Below are 23124 nucleotides of genomic sequence, written 5' to 3'. Positions count from 1 at the left end.
GCAGGTTTTCTGGGCTTTTGCACGCTTTGGAGGTTAGAGACCTTCTGTTGCCTGCAGGTAAATGGAAACCCTATCAGAGGAGCAGTAGCGTTTTGATCAGCTCCCCTCTGGAGGGGAGTCCTGCAGTGACTTGGGAGAGATGGGCCTGCTCTGCAGTGCCAGCTCAGCCCTGTTCTGGGGCTCCTCTTCTACCTATAAAAGCCTAATTCAAATTATTCTTCCCTTTTTCACCCCTTTTTGGCATAAACGTATATAGATATCTGTGTATATATACATATATATAAGATGTTACCTATATACATTTGTGTATATCACGTATATATACATATATATAAAATATTTCATCCTTATACACAAATGTGTATAGGTATTTATGTGTGTATATATATATAATACTTCATCCTTATAGACATGCACACAGATATTATACACAGCTGGAAGGAGATTATGGAAAAAGCCTAGATGGGACTCATGTTTCCAGGGATCTCTGAGTATCTCGCTCCAGGAAAGGAACTGCTTCAATTACACAGAGATGTTTGATCCCCAAAGAGTTCATCCATGAAAAGTATTAATTGTCCAGCTCGCCCCTTTTTCCCATCCAGAAGAACAGATCTTTTCTATCCTACAGAAATTTTTTTCTTCTGATATAATCTAAACTAAGGGCAGCATAGACTTAATTTTCCATGAAAACCCATCCAAGAGGATTGCTGAAAATAGACTGTGCTCTGAGAACAGACATCAGAAAAAGCAAGTGTGTGTGTTGGGGCGGGGGGGACCCAGGTCAGCCAGGGCAAGGAGTTCTGCAAAAAAAATTAATAATCTCAGTTTGAGTTAATTGAGTTGAACAGCAGCTCGTTAGTGCCTGTGTGGGTTGGGGTCGGAGGATGCACTGCCCTGCGGATACACTGGCCGTGTTTTATCAGCCTGATTTTATTTACCAGCAGGTGGGAGATGGGTTGAGATGCCATATTTAAACTTCCAAATTTCACAAAGGTTTGCCATGGCAGAGGCATTTCCTCCAGAAAATAAACAAAAAGAAAAAAAACCCCAAACCTACCCCCTTCGGACCTCTGCGCTTTTAGGATGGAGTTGGCTCCCTTCAGCCCCGAGCTTGGGACAGGGTCTCCTATCAACCCAGCATGCAAAGTTTGGGTTTTCCTGATCCATAAATACACAGCCCAGCTCGTATGCTCTGGCTTGGCTACAGGTGCCAGCAGGATTGATTAAAACGTATCTATTAAAAGGTATCTGTTAAAACATCAGCTTTTAGAGGGGTGAGAGTGAGCAGGTTCCTTGTTTTGGCAGGGAAAGGGAGAAAATGCTGTTTGGATTTAAAAGCAAGATCCTGTAGGTTGTTTTTTTTTCTTTTTTTTAATTGATGTTACTGGTTTGGGGCTTTGCTTTTGAGAGGTTTCCTCTTGCAAACCCCCGTGGGTTGGCTCTTATAGATGTCTCAGGAGTTGGGTCCACGCCGGTTGCAATTCAGTCCAAAACCTGCCACGTGCAAGATGTCAAACAAAAAAGTGGCAAAGCAAATTGGTTGTTGGGCTGTGCCATGAGTGCTGCAGAGTGAGCCCCTGCTTGGGGGAGAGGGAGGAAGTTTTATGTTGTTTTGTGCTGGCAGGTTAGTGCAGGAGGTGGGGTGGGATGTCAAAGGGCTTCCCCTCCCGCCGAGGACAGGTTTGGGTTTGGTGTCACGCGTCGAGGCGGGTGCTGTGCAGCGGGGAAAACGCTGGGGTCACAGCGGGGGGGGAAGGTAACCCCTTCCCTGGCTGCCTGCTCCTGGGGCGGTGGGTGCTGGGTGTTTTAATGCTGAGAGCCGCTCGACCGGCTGGTCCCTAAGCCCCGCAGGGTGGTGGAAGAAATGTCCTCTGAGCAGGGATGCTGCCAGCGGGATGTGCCTGAGCTGCTCAGTTGCTGCTGGATGCAGCAACCAGGAGCCACCCGTGCTTTCCACAGCACTTGGCTAGTGGAATACTTAAGTTACATTTATTTTTATTATTTATTTTTATTATTTTTATTATTTATTATTATTTTATTTTTTATTTTATTGTTTTATTTTGCATGCCATACAAGTGTGATATTCTCAGTGCTTGCTTACAGCCTCATCGAAGATGTTTGGCTCAGTGTAAACATTCACCAGATCCTCGGGGAGGCACTTTTGGGGGATGCTATTCCCCGCACTGAGCTGCAGCAGCCCTTTGCTGCATGCTGAGCAGCATCTCTTCTCCAAGAGCAAATGCATCCGACTTTGAAAATGCATTCTAGTCTCATTTTCTTACCTGCATTTTCAGCCCCAATATCCCTTTTTTTCCTATTTTTAAAGAAAAAAACCCCAAACACAGTCACACCTTGCTCTTCCCCAAGTCTCGCAGAATTCAGCTGAAAGGTGCAGCCCAGTTTTTGGCGCTGAAATTCCTTCCCTGGACCATGCACGTCTTCCCAGTGCCCGGCAGGGATGAGCAGATGAGCTGACCCGGCAGCGCGGGGCATCGCCGGGGCTCCTGGCACCTCCGCCTCCGCAGCTCCCTGTGTTTGGTTTCCTAAACCGTTCCCTGGCACTGCCAGGAAAATGTTATTAAATTTTCTGTCGCTGGGTGTTGGACTCGCTGCGAGTGGCCTATTTGTAGTGGTGTGTGGCGGTTCGTTGTGCCCGAAGGGGTTACAAATTCGCCATAGCTTTTTTCCCTGGCCGGGCTGGTGCTTTTCTGCCACTGGGCTGGGTCAGAGGGGTTTTGGCTCGGGGTGGCATTTGGGCATCTCATTTGTGATGCGGGGGGAAGCCAAGAGCTGAGCGGCCAAGAGAGGGCGGGAGGCTGCAGCGGAGCCCAAAAGGGTGAAAAAACATTACTGGGCAAAAATCCCCAATTTACTTAACACTTACCACTGGGGTATCAATGGGAAATTAGCTGAAAAAATAGGTTTAGGGCATTAAAGGAGGAAATAAAATGATATCTGTAGGGTGCAAGAAGAGGATATACTGAAATTGCAGCGTGCCCCTTGGTTGGGGTTGTGGTAATTCTGGCAGAAGGTTCCCAAATGCAGCAGAGTCACTCCCTTGCCTTTCCCTCAGGTTCCGGAAAGGGTCTGCTTGAAGCAGAGATAAGGAGAAGCTAAAAAAAACCCCCAAACAACACAACCCCAAAAGTAAAAAAACCACCCCAGCTTAAGCTTTATTTTATTCAAGCTCCTGTAGTGGCTTTATTTTATTTTATTTTATTTTTTCCAAAACCTGTTACTATTTAAATGCAGATTTTTAGCTTTTCCACCCGGGAGCCGGAGCTGGAAATTCTTTCCACTGCGTTGGTGCAGGAGGGAACAAACCGCTGCTTTTAGTTTGCTCAAATAATCCATCCCAGGCTGGAGCCGCGGGTTTCCTCTGCCCCACTCCCTCCCACTCCTAAAACGATCCTGGAGAATCTGCTGTGGGTACTGACGGGGAGAAGGATGGGGGGGATGAGGCCACCGCTTGCAGCCCCATTTCCCCAGAGTTTTTTCCCTAAATTTCCCCAAGACTTTATTCTTGCAAATGCCACGTGGGCACCGGATCTGCAAGCCTGAGCAGTGGCTTCATTTTTGGGGCCAAAATGGACAAAATCTTCTCCCCTTATTTTCATAGCATTAAGAAAAGGAGGTGGGTTATTGGTGGGGAAATGGTTTGCTTTTCACCATGGCACGGGAGGAGGATGCTCGGGGCCGGCCAGGCTTCGTGGCCCCGTGCCAGGACCCCCTGCGCAGTGCTGGAGGGCAGCTCATGCCATCCAGTGTTTAGGGGATGAGCCATTTCCAAGAATAAAGGAAGGGAAGTTTGGGGTAGGATGGACGAGGTTTTCCTTATTTCTTTCACACAGCTCCTTGACCCATCAGTCCGATGCCACGCTCCCACCTCCATCCCTGTTTCTCTCTACCCATTCAGCAGGACGAGGTGGTGGTGGCTTATCCTTCAGCACGGGGACGTGCTGACATTCTGGGGAAAAGGAGATACCGCGGGGCCGGATTTGCCTGGTGCTTCACTGCTGTTGAGGGGCACATCCAGGATAACTGAGTCTCCTATTCCCTGACCTGCTGAGATGAGCTTAGCTGGCCAGAAAAGGAGCAAATGAGCCTTTCAGCTTCTCCCCTCCAACCACAGGAGCGGGGCTGTGGGTGCCTGAATGCACCTATTCTCCCCTGGGACCCTGTCACTGTCCTGGAGGGACCGATGGTGTTGGGCTGGGTTCAATACCGGTGGGTTTGGAAGAGCAGCGTGAGGGTAGGATGAGCAGTCGGTCTGGAGCCCTGTCTGCCGCGGGAAGCCCTGTGACCCAAACCAGAAATTTTTCAGGCTGATCTTATTGCCAGCCATTTACAGCATCCGGGTGCCAGCCAGAAAACCGGTTGGATCATTTCACCCTAAAGCATCGCCTGGAAAATAGAAAGGACGTTTCTGGCCCTTAAACCTCTGCTAACCATCCTCATGTGCCACCCCGCCAGCCCTCACCCGCCCCAGGCTGCCGCCATCCCCAGCACTTCCTCTGGCCCCAAATTTGCTTATTTTTGGGGCTGTGGATCCCCCAGCCAGGAGGGGCACTGGGCTTTTGCAAAGCACGGGGCAGGGCTCGAGCAGGAATGAGCGCCAGGGAGTTACGGGAACAGCAAAAAAGCCGGTGTTTGCCATGGGAGGGGGGTTGTATCTCGTTCTTTTCATCTTCCTGCCGCCTGCCTTTCAAAGCAGCCCTGAAAGAGCGGCTGTCGTGGGCAGCCAGCGTAACCAAAACTCACCTGGCACGCAGGAAAAAGCAGCTGCGAGGCGGTAAGCAAATAAGGTGCTGGGGGCCGGAGGTGCTTCCCCCACCGGCGGCACACCCAGGGCCACCGCCGCCTTCGCTCAGGAGGGGAAGCACCCGTGGCTTTGGGACCAGCTCCTTGGGCGTGATGGAGGACGCGGGAAAGAGCCGGGTCCTGTGGGAGCGGGTCGTGGTGCAAAGCAGAGCTCGGCCGCGGCCGACCGCCGTGAGGATGGGGATGGTCCCAGTGCCGTGCCTGCACCCGCGAGGGGCTTTTTAATGCGCGGTTAATTGCCGTTTTCCTTGGGTCGCAGGGGCTCGGTGCAGCTGGAGACGCCGGTTGCCGCAGCCCGACGGGCTCACGTGCTGCGCACACGCGCCCGCCGCAGCTGCGCCCGCCCGGGGATGCGATTTCCGCGCGTGGGCGGTTGGGGTGCGCCAGCCGTCGTCGCTCTGCCCCCTCCCCGCGGGCCGACCCAGCCGTCGTCGCTCGGACGGCCCTGCCCTCGCCTTCGCTTCGGCCCCTCTCGCCGCGGTCGGGGTCGATGAGCCCCCGCTGCCGTGGGGGTGCCCCGGGGCAGCACCCCACCCTGCCTGCTGTGATTCGGATGGATGGCTGCTCGGGGTTTTAACGTATGGGAGTTCTTTTTGTTAAATGGCTAATTCAGCTCTGTGGGGTGCTCGGCTCCCCATCTTGGTGCAATAGCACATGGTGCCCGTGGGTCCGGCTTGCCCTCCGGCCAGGCTGGGCTCCAGCAGGCAAAGGGGTGCCAGGGCAGGCAGAGGGTGAGACCTCGGCAACGCCTGGCTCGTTCTGCAGAAGCTGAAGCAACCTCAGAAAGTCCCTTTAGCTGCACCCTGGAGGTCCCGCTCTCCCCGAGCGGAGCCACGTCCTGCCTCGGCACGTGGCCGGCGCCGGGGCGAGACGCGAAGGTGCAGCGCGGTCTCCAGGGATGCGGCGGCGTTCAGGAAACTCAGGCGTGAAGCTGCACGTAAAAGCAAAGCCCTGTGGGTTAATTTAAGTAGTGCATGGTCGAGCCACGTAGATAACTACGCTTTATCCTCTGTGAACATCGGGTAGCATTAGCACCATTAGGCTTTGAGTGTTTGTCATCCCAGATAATGCTAAAACACCTGGGATTAGTTTACAAACGCTGGCTTTTTTACACTTCTGCAGCTCAAGTGCAACCATGCAAGGCGATGAGCAGCTTCACGTCTCCATCCCCAGGCAGGATTTACACCAAGCAGGTGATGGGCTGAGCTTGCGTTAAAACAACCCAGCAAAGCCTCTCCCGGTTGTGCAATCCAGCGGTTTTGCAGAGTACCGGTGATGTGCAGTGGTGACGGCTGTCACCGAGGATGAAGGAGAGCAGACGTCCCTCCGGGATGGGATCCTTCCAGTGCAGCCGGCCCTGGGAAAGGCAGCCAGTTAAAATAACAATTTATTCTGCCTGGTGTCTTGTGGGACAGTGGAAGGATCCCAGAGCAGCCCTGCCTGGGTTCCTGCTTTATGTCATGGGAGGGGGGCTGCTCTCTCCACTGGGGGTATTTTAGGGGTTTTCTTACTCTTTTCACTACTTTCTTGGGCTCTTTTCCCTGCCTGTTGGCAAAGTCCGGGAATCGGATGCGTCCCTTGTTTTGCCCATCCATTTCGCCTTCCCTGCCTATGGAAAAAGAAATTAAAGGGAGGAAAAATAATTACAATGAGTTTACAACATAGATGTATGGCTTGAAGGAAGTTATCTGGAGCAGAAAGCTGGGCCCAGGTGTGATGCTCATCGTTATCCCTCACAGTGGGCACCGTGCCGTTACCCTTCTCACATCACTTGGTGGCATAAGCGTTTCCCATAAGGGAAATCTGCTTTTATCCTAGGGAAGCTCCTAAAATGGTATTTCAGTGTTCACCCTGCAAGATGTTAGCTGCTGTGGGTCGCACGCCGGGTCTGAGAATGCACCAGGGTTTGCTTTGCCGTGCGCTGGCCTGGGGGTTTGTCACCTCGTGCCTCAGTTTCCCCAAAAGCAGAGTGGGATGCGATACCTCAATGCATGATGGAGAAATGCTGGCTGCTGTAGGGCTGTGCCGCTCCAGGAATTTTTGATCTTGTTACAGCAGGAGAAACTCAAACATTTCCTTAAAGCGACCCCAACGCCACCCTGTCGCATTTTATTTGTTTGCTTTGGCCCGGAAAGCGGCCAGGGTCTCCCTGGGGACCCGAAGGCTGTCGCAGAGCCCTGGGGCGGCAGCCTGCACCCGTGCCGCCTTGCTCGTGGGTGGCACCCATGTTTATTTACCTTTTCATCACCTGATTACTGTGCCCTGCCATGTTGCAGGCGCCAGCCCGTGGGCTGCCAGCCCTGTTTGAGTTGGCAGGAGCCAGAGATTAACCTCTGGCTAAAATAGCCCAGTGCCAGCCCCACGTCTGCCCAGGGTGGCCGAGCTCGTTGCATACCCTTAGAGCATCTCGTATCGATATTTTGCAGCCCGGCCTGGGCCACGGTTAGCATGTGATGTGGCGGCACAGCAAGGAAAGAAGTCGTAATGTGACAAGCTCAGAGCAAGGTGCCAGTCCTCAGCAGTCCCAGGAGCTGGCTGTACTTTGTGCCCCTGCAAAGCAGAGCCCTGCGTGTCAGTGGAGCTGGGGCTGCCTGCACCTCTCCGCTCGATAGCCCAGAGGACAGCATGTTCTTCTGCCATTGGGAATGGTCCTGTGACATCCAGGCACCCATCGCTCTATTGTGGTATCTCTACTTCCTTGGCTCTGCTCTCCAAAGCCACGATGCAGAAGAGCAGGAGCAGAGAAACTGCAGATACGCGTCCACAAGCTGCAGGTCCTGCACTGGGACCGCTCAGCTCAGGAAGCTGAAAATTTGTGGTGCGAGTGGGTGGCCCTGTTTTGGGATACTCTGAGCAACCATTATCACTTTCTGCCCTTGGTGGTGTTACTGCATTTGTCTTCTGGCCGTAACGGGGAGCTTGGGCACAGAGCAGGATCTCCGTGCTGAGCTCTGAGCCACCGACCGAAGAAAAGGGCTATTCAGGTGCCGGCTGGGAGTTTCCATTTCAGCCCGTCTGTGCTCACTGTGTTGTCCCAAGGGAACTGCAGATTTGGGATTTTGCTGGTTCCCTGCCTGTGGCGGGTTTCCTGGCTGGGTGGAACATGACAGCACCGCACCAGCTCTGCTGCCCTGCCTGGTGCCACGGGGCTGACTCACATAAGACTTGGGTTTTGGCGAGTAGCAAACCCTCTTATTTCTAGTGAGATTTTGGAAGTGAGAGGGAGAGGCTTCAGCCCCAAACATTCCTGTTTTCTGGTGGGTTTTGATCGATTCAGACTCAAAACCATGAGTTTATTGTGACTTTCTGCCCTTTTTCTCTGGGTATTTGGTGCAAAGTGGGTGCTGGGCTGCCACATGAAGGGCGATGGAAGGAGTCACTGATGGCAGGGGAGGTGCCTGGTTCTCAGTATACTCAAAATTGGGGTTTTTTTGGGAGGCGTCTGCAGCAGCATTGCTATTGTTTGAGGTTTGGTGACAGCGACGGCATAGTGTCACTCTGCCACCGGCGGTATTTCGGCTGGCTGCCCCGGTGCACGTGTTTCCTCCCAAAGTTCACAGAAACCTGTTTTCATGCTTTAATCAAGAGCTCATGCAAAGTCCCTGCTCTGCAAACGGCGTCGCTGTGGCTCTTCATGCAAACACTGGGCAGGAGAAGGACTAAGAGGAGCATGGCGTTTCGGGTGGCTGCTCGGGTTGGAAAGTCACCCCTGGGCACCCCAGCAGAGCCAAGACCTGTGGGAGCCCCAACCGCCTCCCTCGGGGCACCCACCTGCCCCCAGCCCTCTCGCCTCGCACGTTTGCGCCCTTAAAATGGAGCCTGGATGGAAATAGCAGCAGCAGATCTCTTCTACTTTTAATTTTGGTGGCTCTCTGGGCTGGGGAGAGGAAGCCGGGGGTGGAGAGGAGCCGGCTGCAAAAGGGAGAAGAGCCACTTTCCTTCTGACGCGCTCTGCAGAGTGATACGAAGCATTGAAGCCACTCCAAGATTACATTTTTTTTTGCTGTAAGAATAATTATAGGTGTTACGTACTGGTCTGTTTCTTGCAACAGCAGGGGATCAGAGTAGCCTTATCTAGGAGAGACATGGGTTTAAACCAACTTGTAGTAAGTGTGTCTGTGAGCACTGAGGAGCTGGTACGGTTTGACGTGTAAACATGTTCAGGCTTTTTGTTTTCACTGGTTTGTTCAGTGAAGGTGGGTTTGGGTTTGGTTTTTTTTTTGGTTTTTTTTTTTTCATTTCTCTGAATGAAAATAGATGATGAAAAACAGCCGAGCAGGTTTCGCTTCCCGCTCTCGCTCAGGGTTCCATGCTGGGGGTGATTGGAGACAACCCCACATTTGGTCCAGCGACGGGTCATCAAGCGTGTCTGCCTTGGGCCAATTCCTCTTGAACTTCAGCCAGTCCCTTATTCCCTCCTAGAAACACGAGGAGTTGGAAGAACATATTACTTTATTATCACCTCATGGGGCACAGAAGTAGGTGGCAGACAGCAGAGGCTTTGCGACAGCTCTTTGGGAGGTTTCTGCCTGAATTTTTCCCCGTTGGAAGGTTTGGGGTTGGGCTTTTCTGTCCGGTCCCCTCCTGCCCCAGAGCACCAAAGGATGGAGGCAGCAGGTACCTGCCCTGGTGCCATGTCACCTCGGTGCTGGTACCCCGCTGTCCCTTGCAGCACTGTGCGATGCCTTTGAGGCACCAGCACAGCCCTCCCGAGGGTTTGCTGATGCATGGCTATGGCTTGGGTTTCCCCATCTCCAGCAAGCAATGCTGTGCTCAGCGAATCCTGGATTTCCTTTTCCGTGAGACAGCTGCAATGTCCGTATTTCCCCACCTTGGGCAGTTGGCAGAGGTTTTGGTCCGGCTGCCAACTCCCCGGGAGCTGCTCTACAGGCAGCCAAGGGATTCACCCTGAATGCGGGAACACTGGGTGCAATTGGAGATTAGCACCCATCAGCAGTGAAAACCAGGGGGGTCACTCCTGAGCCCTCCCTGGGTGCAGGACCTTGCAGTCCTTGGCCAAACCTTGCCCACGGCAGGGCCAGCACATCCATTACTGCACGGGTGAGGAAGCAGGAGCGATGCCCTTGGTGGGTACCGGGGTTTGTGCATTGCCCAGCAGCCGTGGGACCCTTCGATGCGTGTGGCATGCAAAGGTAATGGTCATCCCACAGGGACGTGAGAGTCTTGGAGAGACCGTGGTGGGTGTTCGGGAACCCTTGGGGGTTTTTTTGGGTTGTGCAGGTGACTGGGTTCGGGTTTGGCTGGGAGCAGCGTGGCTGGAGGCTCTGCACCCACCGGGGCGGATTCGGGAGGATGGCTTGGACCAGCTGAGCATCAGCTTTGGATTTCTTTCCTAGAGCATTGCAGGCTGTAAAGTACAACTGGTTAATAGGAAACGTGGTCTGAAAGTTACAGTCCCCAGTGGGTCTGTATTGGGTTTCTGGCAGGGCATTTTACGGCATGGTTGGACCTCTGTGACCTGGATTTGGAGAGGGCAGCTCCTGAGGAGTATTTTTTAGGCAGGCTGAGTGCAGGAATAAATGCTGCCAGAGCTGCTTGGAGCAGGGAAATGATGTTTCCCTGGTGCGGGGAGCATCCAGTGCTGCTTACTTGGTGTTAGACTGAGAAGTTTGAGGACAAGCTGTCTTGGTGTGGGAATATGTGCATAACAAGTTGCATTTTGGGGTCCTGAATGGACTGCTGGGGCATAAGGGAAGGGATTGCTAGTCTGTGCCCAAATCACTAATTAATCTTTTTATTTTTATCAATTTTTACTTTGTTACGCTCGCTGGGCTGTCGATGAAAACCCACAGAGCTCCCTGCAGAAGAAGGTAAGTCATGGGCTGGAGGTGAGGGTGGGTATGTGCCGTGAGTCTGAGTGGATAGTGCTGAGGTTGAGGAGGGGGGAGTCTTTGGGGTCTTTTAATCCCAGAGAAAGCTGGGCTGACAGCAGAGCTTTCCTGTGATGGCAAGGCTACCAGCTGCGAATAGAAACACAGAGGATTTGGTGAAATCAGTAAAACCAGGCCAATGCCAGAAATGAAGGTGTTTAATATCAGAGAGAAAAATCGCCCGTTGCAGTGCTTGATGTCCTCACTAGTGCCCATGGCCGACGGGCACTGGAGCGGCTCTGCTGCAAGCCAGGGACGGGGTCCTGTTGGTTTTAGCGGCCTCAGTGGTCTAAATTACCTGTCCTCTGGGGTTTTTCTGAGCACTGACTGTGCTTGGCTTCATGTTTTCCCACCAGGAAAGTCCCTCTGGGAGTTGGTGCTGGAGCAGTTTGAAGATCTCCTCGTCCGCATCCTTTTGATGGCAGCTTTTCTGTCCTTCGTAAGTACCCCAGGCTTGGGGGTGGGCACCTTCCAGGGCACGTACGGACCAGGGTGGCAGGTGAATAGCAAAGGAGCCAGAGGAGGGTGCATGGTGGATGAAGGTGATGTAGCAGCAGTGCAGTGGTTTTCTAGGGTATCGTGACAATATCATCGTATCTATTTAAAAGATGAGACTGTAGGATTTTTCAGTAATGCTGATCCATCCAAAAGTGATATCGAACAACTGTACCTGGGCTTCTTTCTATTTCCCCAGGACTGTACCGGACAAAGGCAGAAAAGGGCCATGGAAACATTCAGTCCTGGGCACGTTTTGGTGGGATGCCGGGTGGGATGGGTGTTGGCCCCGGGCACCTTGTAGGGTTAGGGTTAGGGTTTGGAGAGAGCAAGCGCAGAGCCCCAGTGAAAGGGGGGCTGTGAAGGCGCTGTACAAGGCAGGTGAGGGCTGCCCAAACTTGCAGTCCTGGGATGCTTTTTCCTGTGATCCATAGTTTTTTGTCATTGTTTGCAGACACTACCTGAGATAGATAGCTCAGATCCTTTGGATGTGTCTCTATCTCATTGCAAGATTTTTGTCAACAAAGTTTCCTGTGTTTTTAGGTTAGAAGGTGCCTTTGTTACTCTCTTTTAGTTTCCCTCCTAAATCCATTATATGTCTTGCCTTCATTATTTTTGATGCTGTCAGGTTTCCTGCCCCCCATACATGTAGCCATGGCACAGACTGAGGTCTGTGCTCTGGCTCTTCACTGAGTTAGGACCCAAACTGCCTGTTTGCAAGTCCCTTCTCTGATTTTAATTCTTACTGATTGCTTTTCAGTCCCATCTTCCATCCAGTAAAATATGTCTTGTGCCTCGATTCGCATAGATGGTAAAACAGAAAGGGAAAATTACCCCATTCTTTATTTTTTCCTTGGATATTTTTGAAAGTGTTCAGTTGCAGCATGACCAGATCCATGCCAGGATCCACCAGAACGCAGGACACTGTCTCTGACACGTGGAGATGTGCGTGTCCACAGTGCAGATACATTCCTGGTGTAACGGCCAAGCCGTGTGTCCTCGGGGTTGTGCGAGGTGCTGGGAGCTGGGGGGTCCCGGCACCACCTCCCTGCATGCCCGGAGAGGCTGCCAGGACATCGCACGGCTTGCTTTTTCCTGGCCAGAGTGGTGGATGACGGGTGATGAGAGGTGAGGGCAGTGCTTCAGGCACCTGAAGCCGACTCAGAAACTCCACGTACCACCTTCACCTCCATTGGGGTGCAGGCAGCAGTGCAGGCACCTGCCTAAAGTGTGCGCATCTGCATGGGAAGGCAAAGATGAGGCTGGGAGTGTTTCCAAACCCGGTGTGGCTGCTGTCTTTGGAGTGAGGTTTCCCTTTTCCCTCCTGGAGCCCTTCTGCTCATTTTTCAATTAAAAATGACAATCCAATCTGTTTAAATTTAAAAAAAAAAAATTTTTCCCTCCCTCTGGCTGAGCTGGACTGGCAGCATTTCAGCTGCCCGCATGGGAGGTGCCTCCTGCCTGCTATTTGCTGCCTTCCCATCCTGCCCACATGGCTGGGAGGGTTCAGAGATCCCGGGCTGGTGATGCCCAAGCTGGTGATGCTCAGGGCAGGTATGGGGTACGGTTGGGCACAGTGCAGGGCATATAGCTTTCCTTTAAACCTTTGGCGATGTGTGGGGCACGGTTAATGCTCGCTGACAAAATACACCTCCCAGTGCGTCATGCAGCAGGAAAACATGATGTTACATTCGGCTAATGTCAGAGAGCTGCTTAGGATTGGGTTCTCCTTGTGTTGAGCAGGGTGTGAAGCCCAGCTCAGGCTTCTCCTGCCACCGGAGCTGCCGGTGTGGTGCCTTCAGGGTGATACCATCCAGCTGCTACTTCCCCAGATGGAGTTATTGCTCATCTTCAAACATTTCCTTCCTCAGTGGTGTATCTCCAGTGAGGCTCTTCTCCCACCTTTGCCAGGGGAGAGGCTGCATCCCTACGTGCCTTTCCGAGGAGTAGCCATGATTCACCCCCAGCACCTCCTGCGAGCACAGAGCAGCTTCTCCTTCCCGGGGCGTGCAGGCAAAGTCAGCCAGCAGCGGGTGCATCACCGGGCTCGGTGAGCCGGCACCCGCAAGCGCCCCTGACCCCCTCCACGCTTAATAACGCTGAGACGTGATGCGGTATCAGCTAAACTCAACATCTACATGGTCATCAAAGCTGCCTTTATGGGTGGCACCGAGTAATCGCAGTATGAACCCCTTGGTACTTGCACTCCGTGGTGCCTTGGAAGTGCTCATCACCAGCGGCACCTTGCTCCCTGATTGCTGATCTGAGCCTTATTTGCGGTGCCCAAGTACTGAGCCGTCAGCTCAGTTTTGCCCACAATCTACCTTGGGAGCAACTCTGCGTGAGATGTTTCCCCACCGAGCTGCTGGAGAATTACTTATTTTCTGAGTATACTCAGGGTGTTTGGCAGTGGGATGGCAAAGCTGAGTCTCCTGTCCCCTCCTTTCGGATACGACTTGTGGGCAGATAAGGAGGGAGGCTGGTTGCTTGTGAGGTTCAATATGTTCCCAAAACAACATGCAGTGACCTGTTTGTTGGTGAGTTTGCAGAGCTGTTGCAATCTGCTTGATGGCCGAGTCTGCCGTGGCGGCTCTGCTAATCGGTAAAGCAGGTGTGAACCCCTGTGTCGGAGGTCCTTTGTGCCAGTGCCTCTGCCGCAGAGCAGCAAGGTGTTGCTGTGTTGACACAGCGTGGATCGACAAGCAGTTAAATGGAGTGAAAATATTTGTGTGTGTGTGTGCTTCATTTGTATTATGGTATGAGGTCTTTGTGGGATGGAGAGGGGGCTCAGGATAGTAAGAAGCCACAGGGTCAGTCCCTGCTCTGCAGAGCTGCTCTTACTACATCAATTACTCATATTGCATCGCTTAACTTCTGCCCAGGAGGGGCTTCTCGGAGGCTGACCGTGCTGCAGACAGCGACCGCAGTGGCTGCCCAGCTGTTGCTGGCAGTGTCTGAGAAGCGGGCAGTGCTGCCCCGTCTCCCCACTCATCTGCTCATGGCCATGGTCTCCCCATGGGCGTACTAAACAAAAACAGATGCTTTCCTTGTGCAAATACTCATCCAGGCTTCACATGGCCACTTGCTCCAGCCCTGCTCATTTGATGCATTAGGTTATCCCCAGCAGAAGAGTGGAGGCACCCGAGTTGAGCACTGGCAGTGCGATATGGCAAGTCCACACATGGCTTTAACCCAGCCGTGGGGCTGGCCACTGCTCTGGGTTGTCTTTGCTCCAGCAAACACCATGTGTTGGTTGGCTCTTGTTTCCATCCTTCTTCTTAAAATGTTGGCACTTGTTGTTTCAACCACATTGTGGTCCTTCTCTTGCCTACCAGATCCTGGCCTGGTTTGAAGAAGGAGAGGAGACCACGACGGCGTTCGTGGAGCCCATCGTCATCATTATGATCCTGATCGCCAATGCCGTGGTGGGCGTGTGGCAGGTAAGTCGCAGCCCCCCCCGCCTGCCCCACAGGTCTCTGCTCCACATGGCTGAGATGCTTCCTTTGAAGGTCTGGTTGCTTCTTGCTGTTGGAAACTCATTTTTCAAAGGTTCAATTTTCATGTTGACTGTGCTGCCCCATGCCCCAGCACAGATGCTCAGTCACTGGCTGCCTCTTGGCTCATTCCTTTAATCTTTCTTTGGCAACTTTTGCAGTTTGGAGTTTAGGATCTTGCACTTATTTGCCATCCAGGCAGACGCTGCTTGTCGCCTGGCTGTGGCCAAATGAGTTTTCAAAGGGAAGCTTTTTGCCCTGTCCACCAGAAAGCTGCCGTGACTGCTGCCCCTCGCCTTGCTGTATCCCTCCTGGGGGACAAGCAAATGCCTCAGCCAGCAATGCTCCTCCTCTTGTATATATTCACTTTAAGGCCATTTATTTATCTGCAGCTTGAGCTGAGGTGGGGTTGCTGGGTGGGGAAAAACACATCTGGGTGGGATATGCTGCTTCCCAAACGAAGAATGAGAAAATCAAGCCCAAAGGTCCATGCAGTGTCCAGGACCTGGTGTGATTTAAGCCAGCAGGGACCATTTCAGAGCAGCTGAAGAAGATGCAGCACTTGCCCCATCCATGGTGCGAATGGACTCCAAAGCCAAGGCTGGGGTTTGGGTGCTCCTGACTTTGCAGTGGGTGAGGAAGGAGCCTGCCGGCCTGAGCAACCCCACCTCTGGCAGCTCTGCTCCTCTTTTGTTTGCAGGAGAGAAACGCCGAGAGTGCCATCGAAGCCTTGAAGGAGTACGAGCCCGAGATGGGGAAGGTGATCCGCGCCGACCGCAGCGGGGTGCAGCGGATCCGTGCCCGGGACATTGTCCCCGGGGACATCGTGGAGGTGGCAGGTAGGGTGCCATCACCCCAGGGCACGGGGTGGGATGGGGAGGTGGTGCTGGCTGGGGGGGCTTCGGTGACCGGCACCCCATGGTCCTTGTGGCGGGAGGGCTCTGCCGTGGCGTCCGGGCGCATCTCCTCCAGAGGCACGGCCGCTGAGTCACCTCGTTGGTGTACGCTTGAGATCTTAGTTTCTGTATTCAGATCCAGAGAGGTAAAATGATTTGGGCCAAAGCTGGGGCTCATCAGCCTGCCGAGGCTTCGCCCTGAGCGTAGGGCGGCAGAGAACAGCAGAAAAGAAAAAAAAAAAAAAAAGTGTATATTTCTGGCTCAGGTTTTGTGTGTTGGGAGGGTTTCCCCGTTTTCTGGAAGAACTGGAAGAACTTTTAATTTTCCGCCAAGATTCCCTCTGGAAGCGGCTGTCCCACGTGCATCCCCCGGACAAGGCGCGGGTGAAGGGCCGGTGCTGGGTGCCGCACCGGCAGCGCCAGGCGAGCGCTGCCGCCAGCACCGGGGGGGTTTCCGCGCTGCAGGCAGCGGCACTGGTCCTGCCTGCGTAGGCAGACTTCCTTGGTAACTGGGATTTGTTATTCGGGGAGGGTGAGAGGCAGAGGGGACCAGCTGCAGGGTGCTTTTGCCTCCCCAGTCGGGTTGCCCCCCGCAGCCCTTCTGTCAGGGTTTTGCATTCAGCGAAGGATGCCTGGGGGTCTCCTGCTTGACCCGCTGGAGCCAAAGAGGATGGATTTCAATTACCCCATTTTGTTTGTTCATTAAATGATGCCGTAAACCCCCAGAGCCACAAAACTAATCCTCTCCTTTCCTCCTTGTGGCCCTGCTAGTGGAAACATGCTGCAATCCCTCCCGCGCCCAGCCAGCTTGCTGTTATTTATGTCTTCCAGTTGGGCTTCAGCTGGAAGATGAACATAAAAATAATGCGAGGAGGATCAAGCTGAGGAGTGCTGGCCAAATCCTCAGCTGGCCGAGCTGGCGGCGCTCCCAAGCCGGCTCCGGCAATGCGCTCCAGCTGCTGACCTGGCTTTTAATTAAATTAATTAATTATTAATGAATTAAATTCTGCCATCTTTCCCCAAATCAAGTGCTTGCTGCCTGCCCATCAGCAGCCAAATATTACTTTTTAATGGCACAACCAGCATCACGACTGGGAGGGAAAGAGCTGAGCTCTCTTCTGGAGGGGTTTGCAAATTATTAGCAAGTTCATCAGCGAGTTGTGGGTTTAGGAGGTTATAGCAAGTGGCGAGGATGCTGTCAGACTGCCCGGTAGGAAAGTGCACCAGGAGCAATAGCTTTGAACGTGGAGTGGACATCCAGGTGACATCCTGGGGACAGCAGGGACAGCGCAGGCAGGAGGGACTGGCTTCTGTTTGCATGTGCAAATGCAATAAATGTGGCAGCAGGGAGCAGAAAACCTGCTGCACTAAGACAAGAGGGGAATGATGGCTGCAAGCTGGCAAGCCTTTTAAACCCAGCTGATTTTTGCCCTTTTGTAGCAAGGCAATCGAGGTGACTCCTTGTGCAGCCAGCTGCACAGAGATTAAATTTGGCTGCAGCACCAGCTTTCTGCCTTGCCCAAAAAGCGCGGGCAGGGCATTGCGCAGGGAGCTCCATCAGGTGCTGCACTGCCTGCCCATTCCTGCTTTGCTCAGGCAGTGCCGGTGGCCGCGGCAATACAGCATTGCCTCCTGTTTTCCTCTCTTTCCTCTGGCTTTTGGCACGGGGGAGACTTGCAGTGCCTGGGTGATCAGCGCATAGCCAATAGCTGGCTAACGGCAGCTGCCGGGTCCGTACATCTGTCCTGTCTGTCCTGCACCGTGCGAGTCTCCTGGGATGCTATCGCACTATCTACCCTTGAGCGGATGCTACCCCCATGGCACCGGGGCTCGACGCTGGCTCTAGATGCTGGCAGTAGATTTTTCATCTGCAGGTTTAGCTAATGTTTGCAAACCCTCCCTGCCTTTCCCAGCTCCCTTTAAGGTGCTCCAGCTCCCTCGAGCAGCTGCAAAGTCTGAGGGAAGCACCTGGGGGGGGTGTCCTGTGAGTCCCTGTGCTTAGTATCCCCCAGCTCAACCCCCAAAAACGGGTGTGACGGGGAACGGGGCAGCTCTGGCCGGACAGCAGATGTTGCACACCACATCCCAGAACACTCGGATCTTCAGCTGGAATAAATGGCTGGGTGGTGGAGCGGTGCCAGACCCCCTCCCACTGCACTCGGGGGGGGGGGTTACGAGCCCCAGGAGGAAGAGCTCGTTAAAGTCTGGGATTTGAGACAATCGTTAGCGGCCAAGCCGGCGGTGTTGTGTAACGTGATGTAAGGCTCTGTGAGCCAGGGCTTGCTCTGCCTCAATATTTCCGAAGCACCGGAGCGCGGTTGCGTCCAGCCGATAAGGGAGCAAGAGGAAGGGCCGGGAGGAAGAAACCCAGTGGGAAAAGCAGCTTTAAATGGGTATTTTAAGGAAGCACATGCACCTCGGTGGGTGGTGATCAGTGGCTGTCAGTTGATGAGGCTACTTTCCCTTGTAACCACCATGCCGTGCCAGGACACCCACGGATGGCTGTCTCGGCCACGAAAGGTCTTCCAGTGTCAACAGCTTCCAGTCGGCCCACAGAGTCCTGAAACAGGGTTAAGAGTGGTGTTGGGGGGCTCAGGCTGCTCCAAACTGGGGATGTTTGGGGGTTTTTGCAGGGAAGAGGCAAGATGGGGGTGCTTTGGGGGTTTTGCAGGGAAGAGGAGAGACGGGGATATAGCGGGGCAGGCGATGTGGGGCGGCAGGCAGGGCCACGCCAGGGTTTGGCTGGGGGGCAGAGGGTGTGATGCTTGCTGCCCTGAGGACCGCGTGCCTGCGCCTCTAACTGCGGCAGCTTCACTCCGAAAAGAAAAAAAAGATACCTGCCCTCCTGCCCGCTTGCTGGCAGGAGGAGGGATGCGGGTGTTCACTGCTTGTGATGGTCAAGGGGGGTCCCAGCCAGGGCAGAGGAGCACTTGTCACTGCAGAGCTGCAGCTGGAGCGGGTGAGACGTGGGGGCTTGCTGGGAGCCCACTCAGGTCCTCTGCTCACCTGGCTGTCCCATGCAGAGCTCCTGCCTTTGCTGTTGTTCTGGCAAACCTGGCTGAAACCACAGTTAGCTTTGCTTGGGTGGCAACCCGGGAAGGTGATGGACAGGGCTGGCAGGCAGGTCACCCACTCTGGCAGCATCCCTGTGCAGCAGGGACTGGGCAGCGCTTGCTCCTGCTGAATTTTGCGGAGGGAGGTGATGCTCGAAACACGCAGTCGGTCCATGGAAGAGGGTGGAGGGTGCCTGGCACGGCACGAGTAACCCCCTTGGCCTCGGTGCTGCTGCTCGCCCCCTGGGCTGGCTGCTTTTGTGCAAGATAATCCCCTAAAATTAGAAATTCCTCAAGGTCTCATCACTGTGCTGCCTGATGTCTGATTGCAACTGATGGCACTTCTTTCCAGCTTTCTTTTTTTGACTTGTGAATTATAGACATACAAAATCAAGCTTCAAATGCAGCAAGGAGGCATCCTGGGGGAGGGCCCTCATTTACCATGGGCTGGACCCCTCATTGCTGCAGGCTGGGTGCTGCCGTGTGCCTACACTGCATAAGGACACTGATTCACAGCAAAAGCCAGTCCCTGCCCTGGAGACTGGATGGTTGAAATAGAAAATGAGGGGAGACAGCAGGAACTGAGGTGCAAGCCAGTGGCCCCAAGCCTTGGGGCAGAGCCTGGCTGTGCTGGCGCGTTTGGGGTTTGCCGTTCCCCTTCCCCGGGGTGGTGGGCGCTGCTGGTCCCGCCTGACGGAGCTGCTCTGCTCTTGTCCTTGTAGTTGGTGACAAGGTGCCGGCGGACATCCGGATCATTGAAATCCGGTCCACCACCCTGCGGGTCGACCAGTCCATCCTCACAGGTACGTGCAGGCATGATGGGGCGGAGGCGGCTGCTGAAGGCAGAGCTTTCCCTCTGCCATCTTCCCGGAGCCAAATTTTAGGACTGATACTGGGCTAAGTGCTTTGCTGGGGTGGGAAACGGGTGGGAGAATGAGACTGAGGACCTGGGGAGGTCCCAGCATCATCTAAAAGTCATGGCGTAGGCAAGATGTGCCCGGTGCTTGGGCATCCCTCCTGCAAAACACAAAGCATGGGGCTTTCCTGTGTGACACTTGGGGTTTCACGAGGGGCTGCTCAGTCCCTGCCCACACTCCTCCCGTGCAGCCGTCGCATGATGACTGCTGGTGCACAAGGCCTTGTGAATTCAGGGAGAGGTGACAATATCTGGGGCTTTTTTTTTCAAGCATTGGGAAAGCCCTTAAAGCTGCTAATCTATGATGTTTCAAAAATTCTCTCTCTCTGCTGTCAGGGAAGGCCAGTGAATGATCAGATGACAAAAAAGGCTTCCAGTATTTCAGCTCTCTTGCCTGATTTTGTAAAGGCATCGAGTTAGGAGATGGCAGCAGGGTAGGAAAAGCAATCAAAGAAAAAGTTAAAACCACGGGGAAAGGAGCCCAGTCTCCTTGAAACATGGATTTGCATTAACTTAGTTCTCCAAGGGCAAGAGGAGATGCAGAAGAATGGCAAATCTGCAAAGAACACCATATAAACTTTCAGTAGAAGGGCTTTGGGCACCTTTCCTGTTGTGCTGCCCTACAAACCCTATCTGACTGTGCAAACCTGTGCTGCAAGCCAGCGGCTCCCTGGTGCCGGGATTTGGCCCCATCCCATTTGGCTGTATGGGAGCTCGTGGTCGCTAGCAATCTGCACAGGTCATTTTTCTGCAGCCCTCATCTTCGGAGCACCTCGGCCCAGCTCTGACATCCCCATGATGGATGTTTCAATGATTTGGTGGCAAAGTGCTGCTTTAGAAAGCCGTAGGGGTTGTGATGCAGACTCATAACAACGTTGAGCGGTGGTTCATCTCCCCTCTTTTGTCTTGGCAGGAGAGTCTGTGTCGGTGATCAAACATGCTGACCCCATCCCTGACCCCCGGGCTGTCAACCAGGACAAGAAGAACATGCTTTTCTCTGTAAGTCCCTTACGCCTGTCCCCACCTCTTCTGTGGTTTTCCAAAGAGCCGCCAAGTGCAGAGGCTGATGGACACGGGAGATCTCTGAGCAGTGAAAGGGACTGCATGCGTGAGAAAGACCCAAACCCATAAAAAGAGCCCCAAATCCATAAAAATAAGGACCTGCTTCATTTGGATTTCATTTGGGCTGTGGCACATGACGCCTTTAAATGCCTTGGGCAATCTCAGCAGGTTTTCCATCAAGTAGGATGGGGAAAGGGTTTGTGGTTGAGCCTGGAGCTATTGCAAATTTGGGTTTCCTCCTTGCTCATGCTCCTCTTGGGCAGAAGTCAAGTCCTTCTTGGACTCGTCCATAACGTGAGAGGGCTCTCAAGAGGGGTCTTCTGCTGCTTTAGGGTGGGTTTTTATAAAAACCCACACCGTTTCATTTTCCCCTTAACCAAGATCTCATGTTCTCCTTTCACAACAAGCGGCCCTGAGAGGTTTCATGCCCACATATCCACTCTGGCCTCTTTCTTCCCTCCCAGGGCACCAACATCGCAGCTGGGAAGGCCGTAGGGGTTGTCATTGCAACAGGGGTGTACACCGAGATCGGGAAGATCCGAAACCAGATGGTGGAGACTGAGCCGGAGAAGACCCCCTTGCAGCAGAAGCTGGATGAGTTCAGCCAGCAGCTCTCCAAAGTGATCTTCCTGGTGTGCATCGCTGTCTGGGTCATCAACGTCAGCCACTTCAGTGACCCCGTCCACGGCGGCTCCTGGTTTCGGGGGGCCATCTACTATTTCAAGATTTCGGTGGCACTGGCGGTGGCTGCCATTCCTGAGGGTCTTCCGGCCGTCATCACCACCTGCCTGGCGCTGGGCACGCGCCGAATGGCCAAGAAGAACGCCATCGTCCGGAGCCTGCCCTCGGTGGAGACCCTGGGCTGCACCTCTGTCATCTGCTCCGACAAGACCGGCACCCTCACCACCAACCAGATGTCCGTCTGCCGGGTGAGTTTTGGGGTGCAGGGGCGATGCTCGGTAACCCCCGAGCACCCTGCATCACTCCATCCCCATCCTGGGGTACCAGGCTTTGCTGTCCTCACCAGACTTTTATCATATTAGGGATCTGAAGGTGAGCGTGGAAGACAGTTTGTAGGAAGCCCTGAGCTTCCTCTCTGCCTGACTAGGGGCGAGGAGGTTTATGGCTTCTCTTGGCATGGTTGTAATTAGAAAACTCACTTTTGTGAGCACACCGGTTTGGAGGTGCTATGTTGCAGACTTATTTCAGGGCTCCCTCTCCAGAGAGCTTTTCTTCCTGCTGGGATGTGGCGTTAAGACAGAGCTGCTGGAGACACCAATGCAATCGGCCTCCTCTGCTCTCTTGCCCATTTTTCCGTTGTTTTTAACCAAACCAGTGAGAAATCCTGGACCATGCAAAATTACAAAGTCTGGACCTGTCAGGCCAAAACTTGGAGGGTCAGTGCAATGCATGGGTCTGTGACAAGACTGCACAGAAATCCAGGGGTTAAGATGCCCATGACCTGGTGAAAAGGTGCTTCGGTTACCCGTTCTTGCCTGGCAGAAGGTCTGCCATCAGCAGTTGTGTGCAGCTGGGCTTGGATTGAAAAGCACTTCTGATGGAGGGAGCCCTGGGGTGGTTTGGCGAAGAGATTGAAGGCTCCTGGTCTACCAGAGAGCTTTGCTCCCATGTGCCTGGCTGTATGGAGAGGTGACTTGTTAGGAAAGCCTGGACCATCCAAGTACTTCTCAGTTTCCCCATTAATTCAAAGTCTCAGGAAAGCTTTTTTTCATGGCCTTGGCATGTCGGTTTTATAGAAGAACCTTGGAAAATATGTTGCTGTGGGGAAAAATGGACCTGGCCACCGTCCCTCCTCTCTGACACTTGGGTAGCATGGTGGGAAGCCATGACCGTGCTGCAGGCTGTCCACAGGCTTTGGCCACTGCTTTGCTCAGCACAAACTACAGATGACTGGAAATGTCTGATATTTCTGTCCTGTAAATGATTTAAAATGAGACATTGCTGGAACGAGGCAGTGACTAAGCTGCCCGCGTATCGCATGAGGAGGAGGTTCCCACCAGCCCATTTTCTCAGCCAGTGATGCAGGAAAGCAAGTAAAGGGTGACCCCAGTGTTTGGGGTCTCTTTAGCTCTGCAGAGTGCAGAAGGAGAGGTAAGCGTGACCGTGTCTTCCCCAAACCACTTCCTACTGGAGGATCTGCTCCTTGAACTTGGGAAGAAGTGCCACCATCACCCGTGTTTCAGCACGGTCGGGAGAGGCAGGATTAGTGATGCTGAGACAGGGAGAGGGCAGGAGGGGGACGGAGTGGGACACTGGCGCACAAGAGGGTTTTAGCATCGATCATCATTTGCAGAATGAACTAAGCAACTTTGGGGGAAAAAAAAACCTCGGTTCAAAATTCAATGAATCCTCCACCCCATCTCCCCACAACCCTGTTCTGATATCTGTGTTATTCACGTGGCTGAATCCGGACTCCCAGGGCGCCATACCGAGAGCTGGGCTGGCCCCAGGACACACAGACACGGCTGTTAATGT

General features: G+C 53.6%; 1 protein-coding gene across 6 annotated transcripts in view; it reads left to right on the top strand.

Moving 5' to 3' along the window:
- The window catches only part of ATP2A3 (ATPase sarcoplasmic/endoplasmic reticulum Ca2+ transporting 3), a 55053-nt gene that overhangs the window by 9744 nt on the left and 22185 nt on the right, over window positions 1–23124 (top strand). For all 6 annotated transcript variants that reach the window (XM_052803199.1, XM_052803200.1, XM_052803201.1 and 3 more), the window contains exons 2-8: window positions 10635–10652; window positions 11069–11151; window positions 14543–14647; window positions 15402–15540; window positions 19373–19453; window positions 20480–20565; window positions 21093–21557. In XM_052803199.1, coding sequence (XP_052659159.1) covers window positions 10635–10652; window positions 11069–11151; window positions 14543–14647; window positions 15402–15540; window positions 19373–19453; window positions 20480–20565; window positions 21093–21557 — 977 coding nt within the window. The remainder of the gene's footprint in view (window positions 1–10634; window positions 10653–11068; window positions 11152–14542; window positions 14648–15401; window positions 15541–19372; window positions 19454–20479; window positions 20566–21092; window positions 21558–23124) is intronic.

The sequence above is a fragment of the Harpia harpyja genome, chromosome 12, assembly GCF_026419915.1.
Source record: "Harpia harpyja isolate bHarHar1 chromosome 12, bHarHar1 primary haplotype, whole genome shotgun sequence".
NCBI lineage: Eukaryota > Metazoa > Chordata > Aves > Accipitriformes > Accipitridae > Harpia > Harpia harpyja.
The sequence above is the reverse complement of the archived record's forward strand: the minus strand, read 5'-3'. Positions and strand labels throughout refer to the sequence as shown.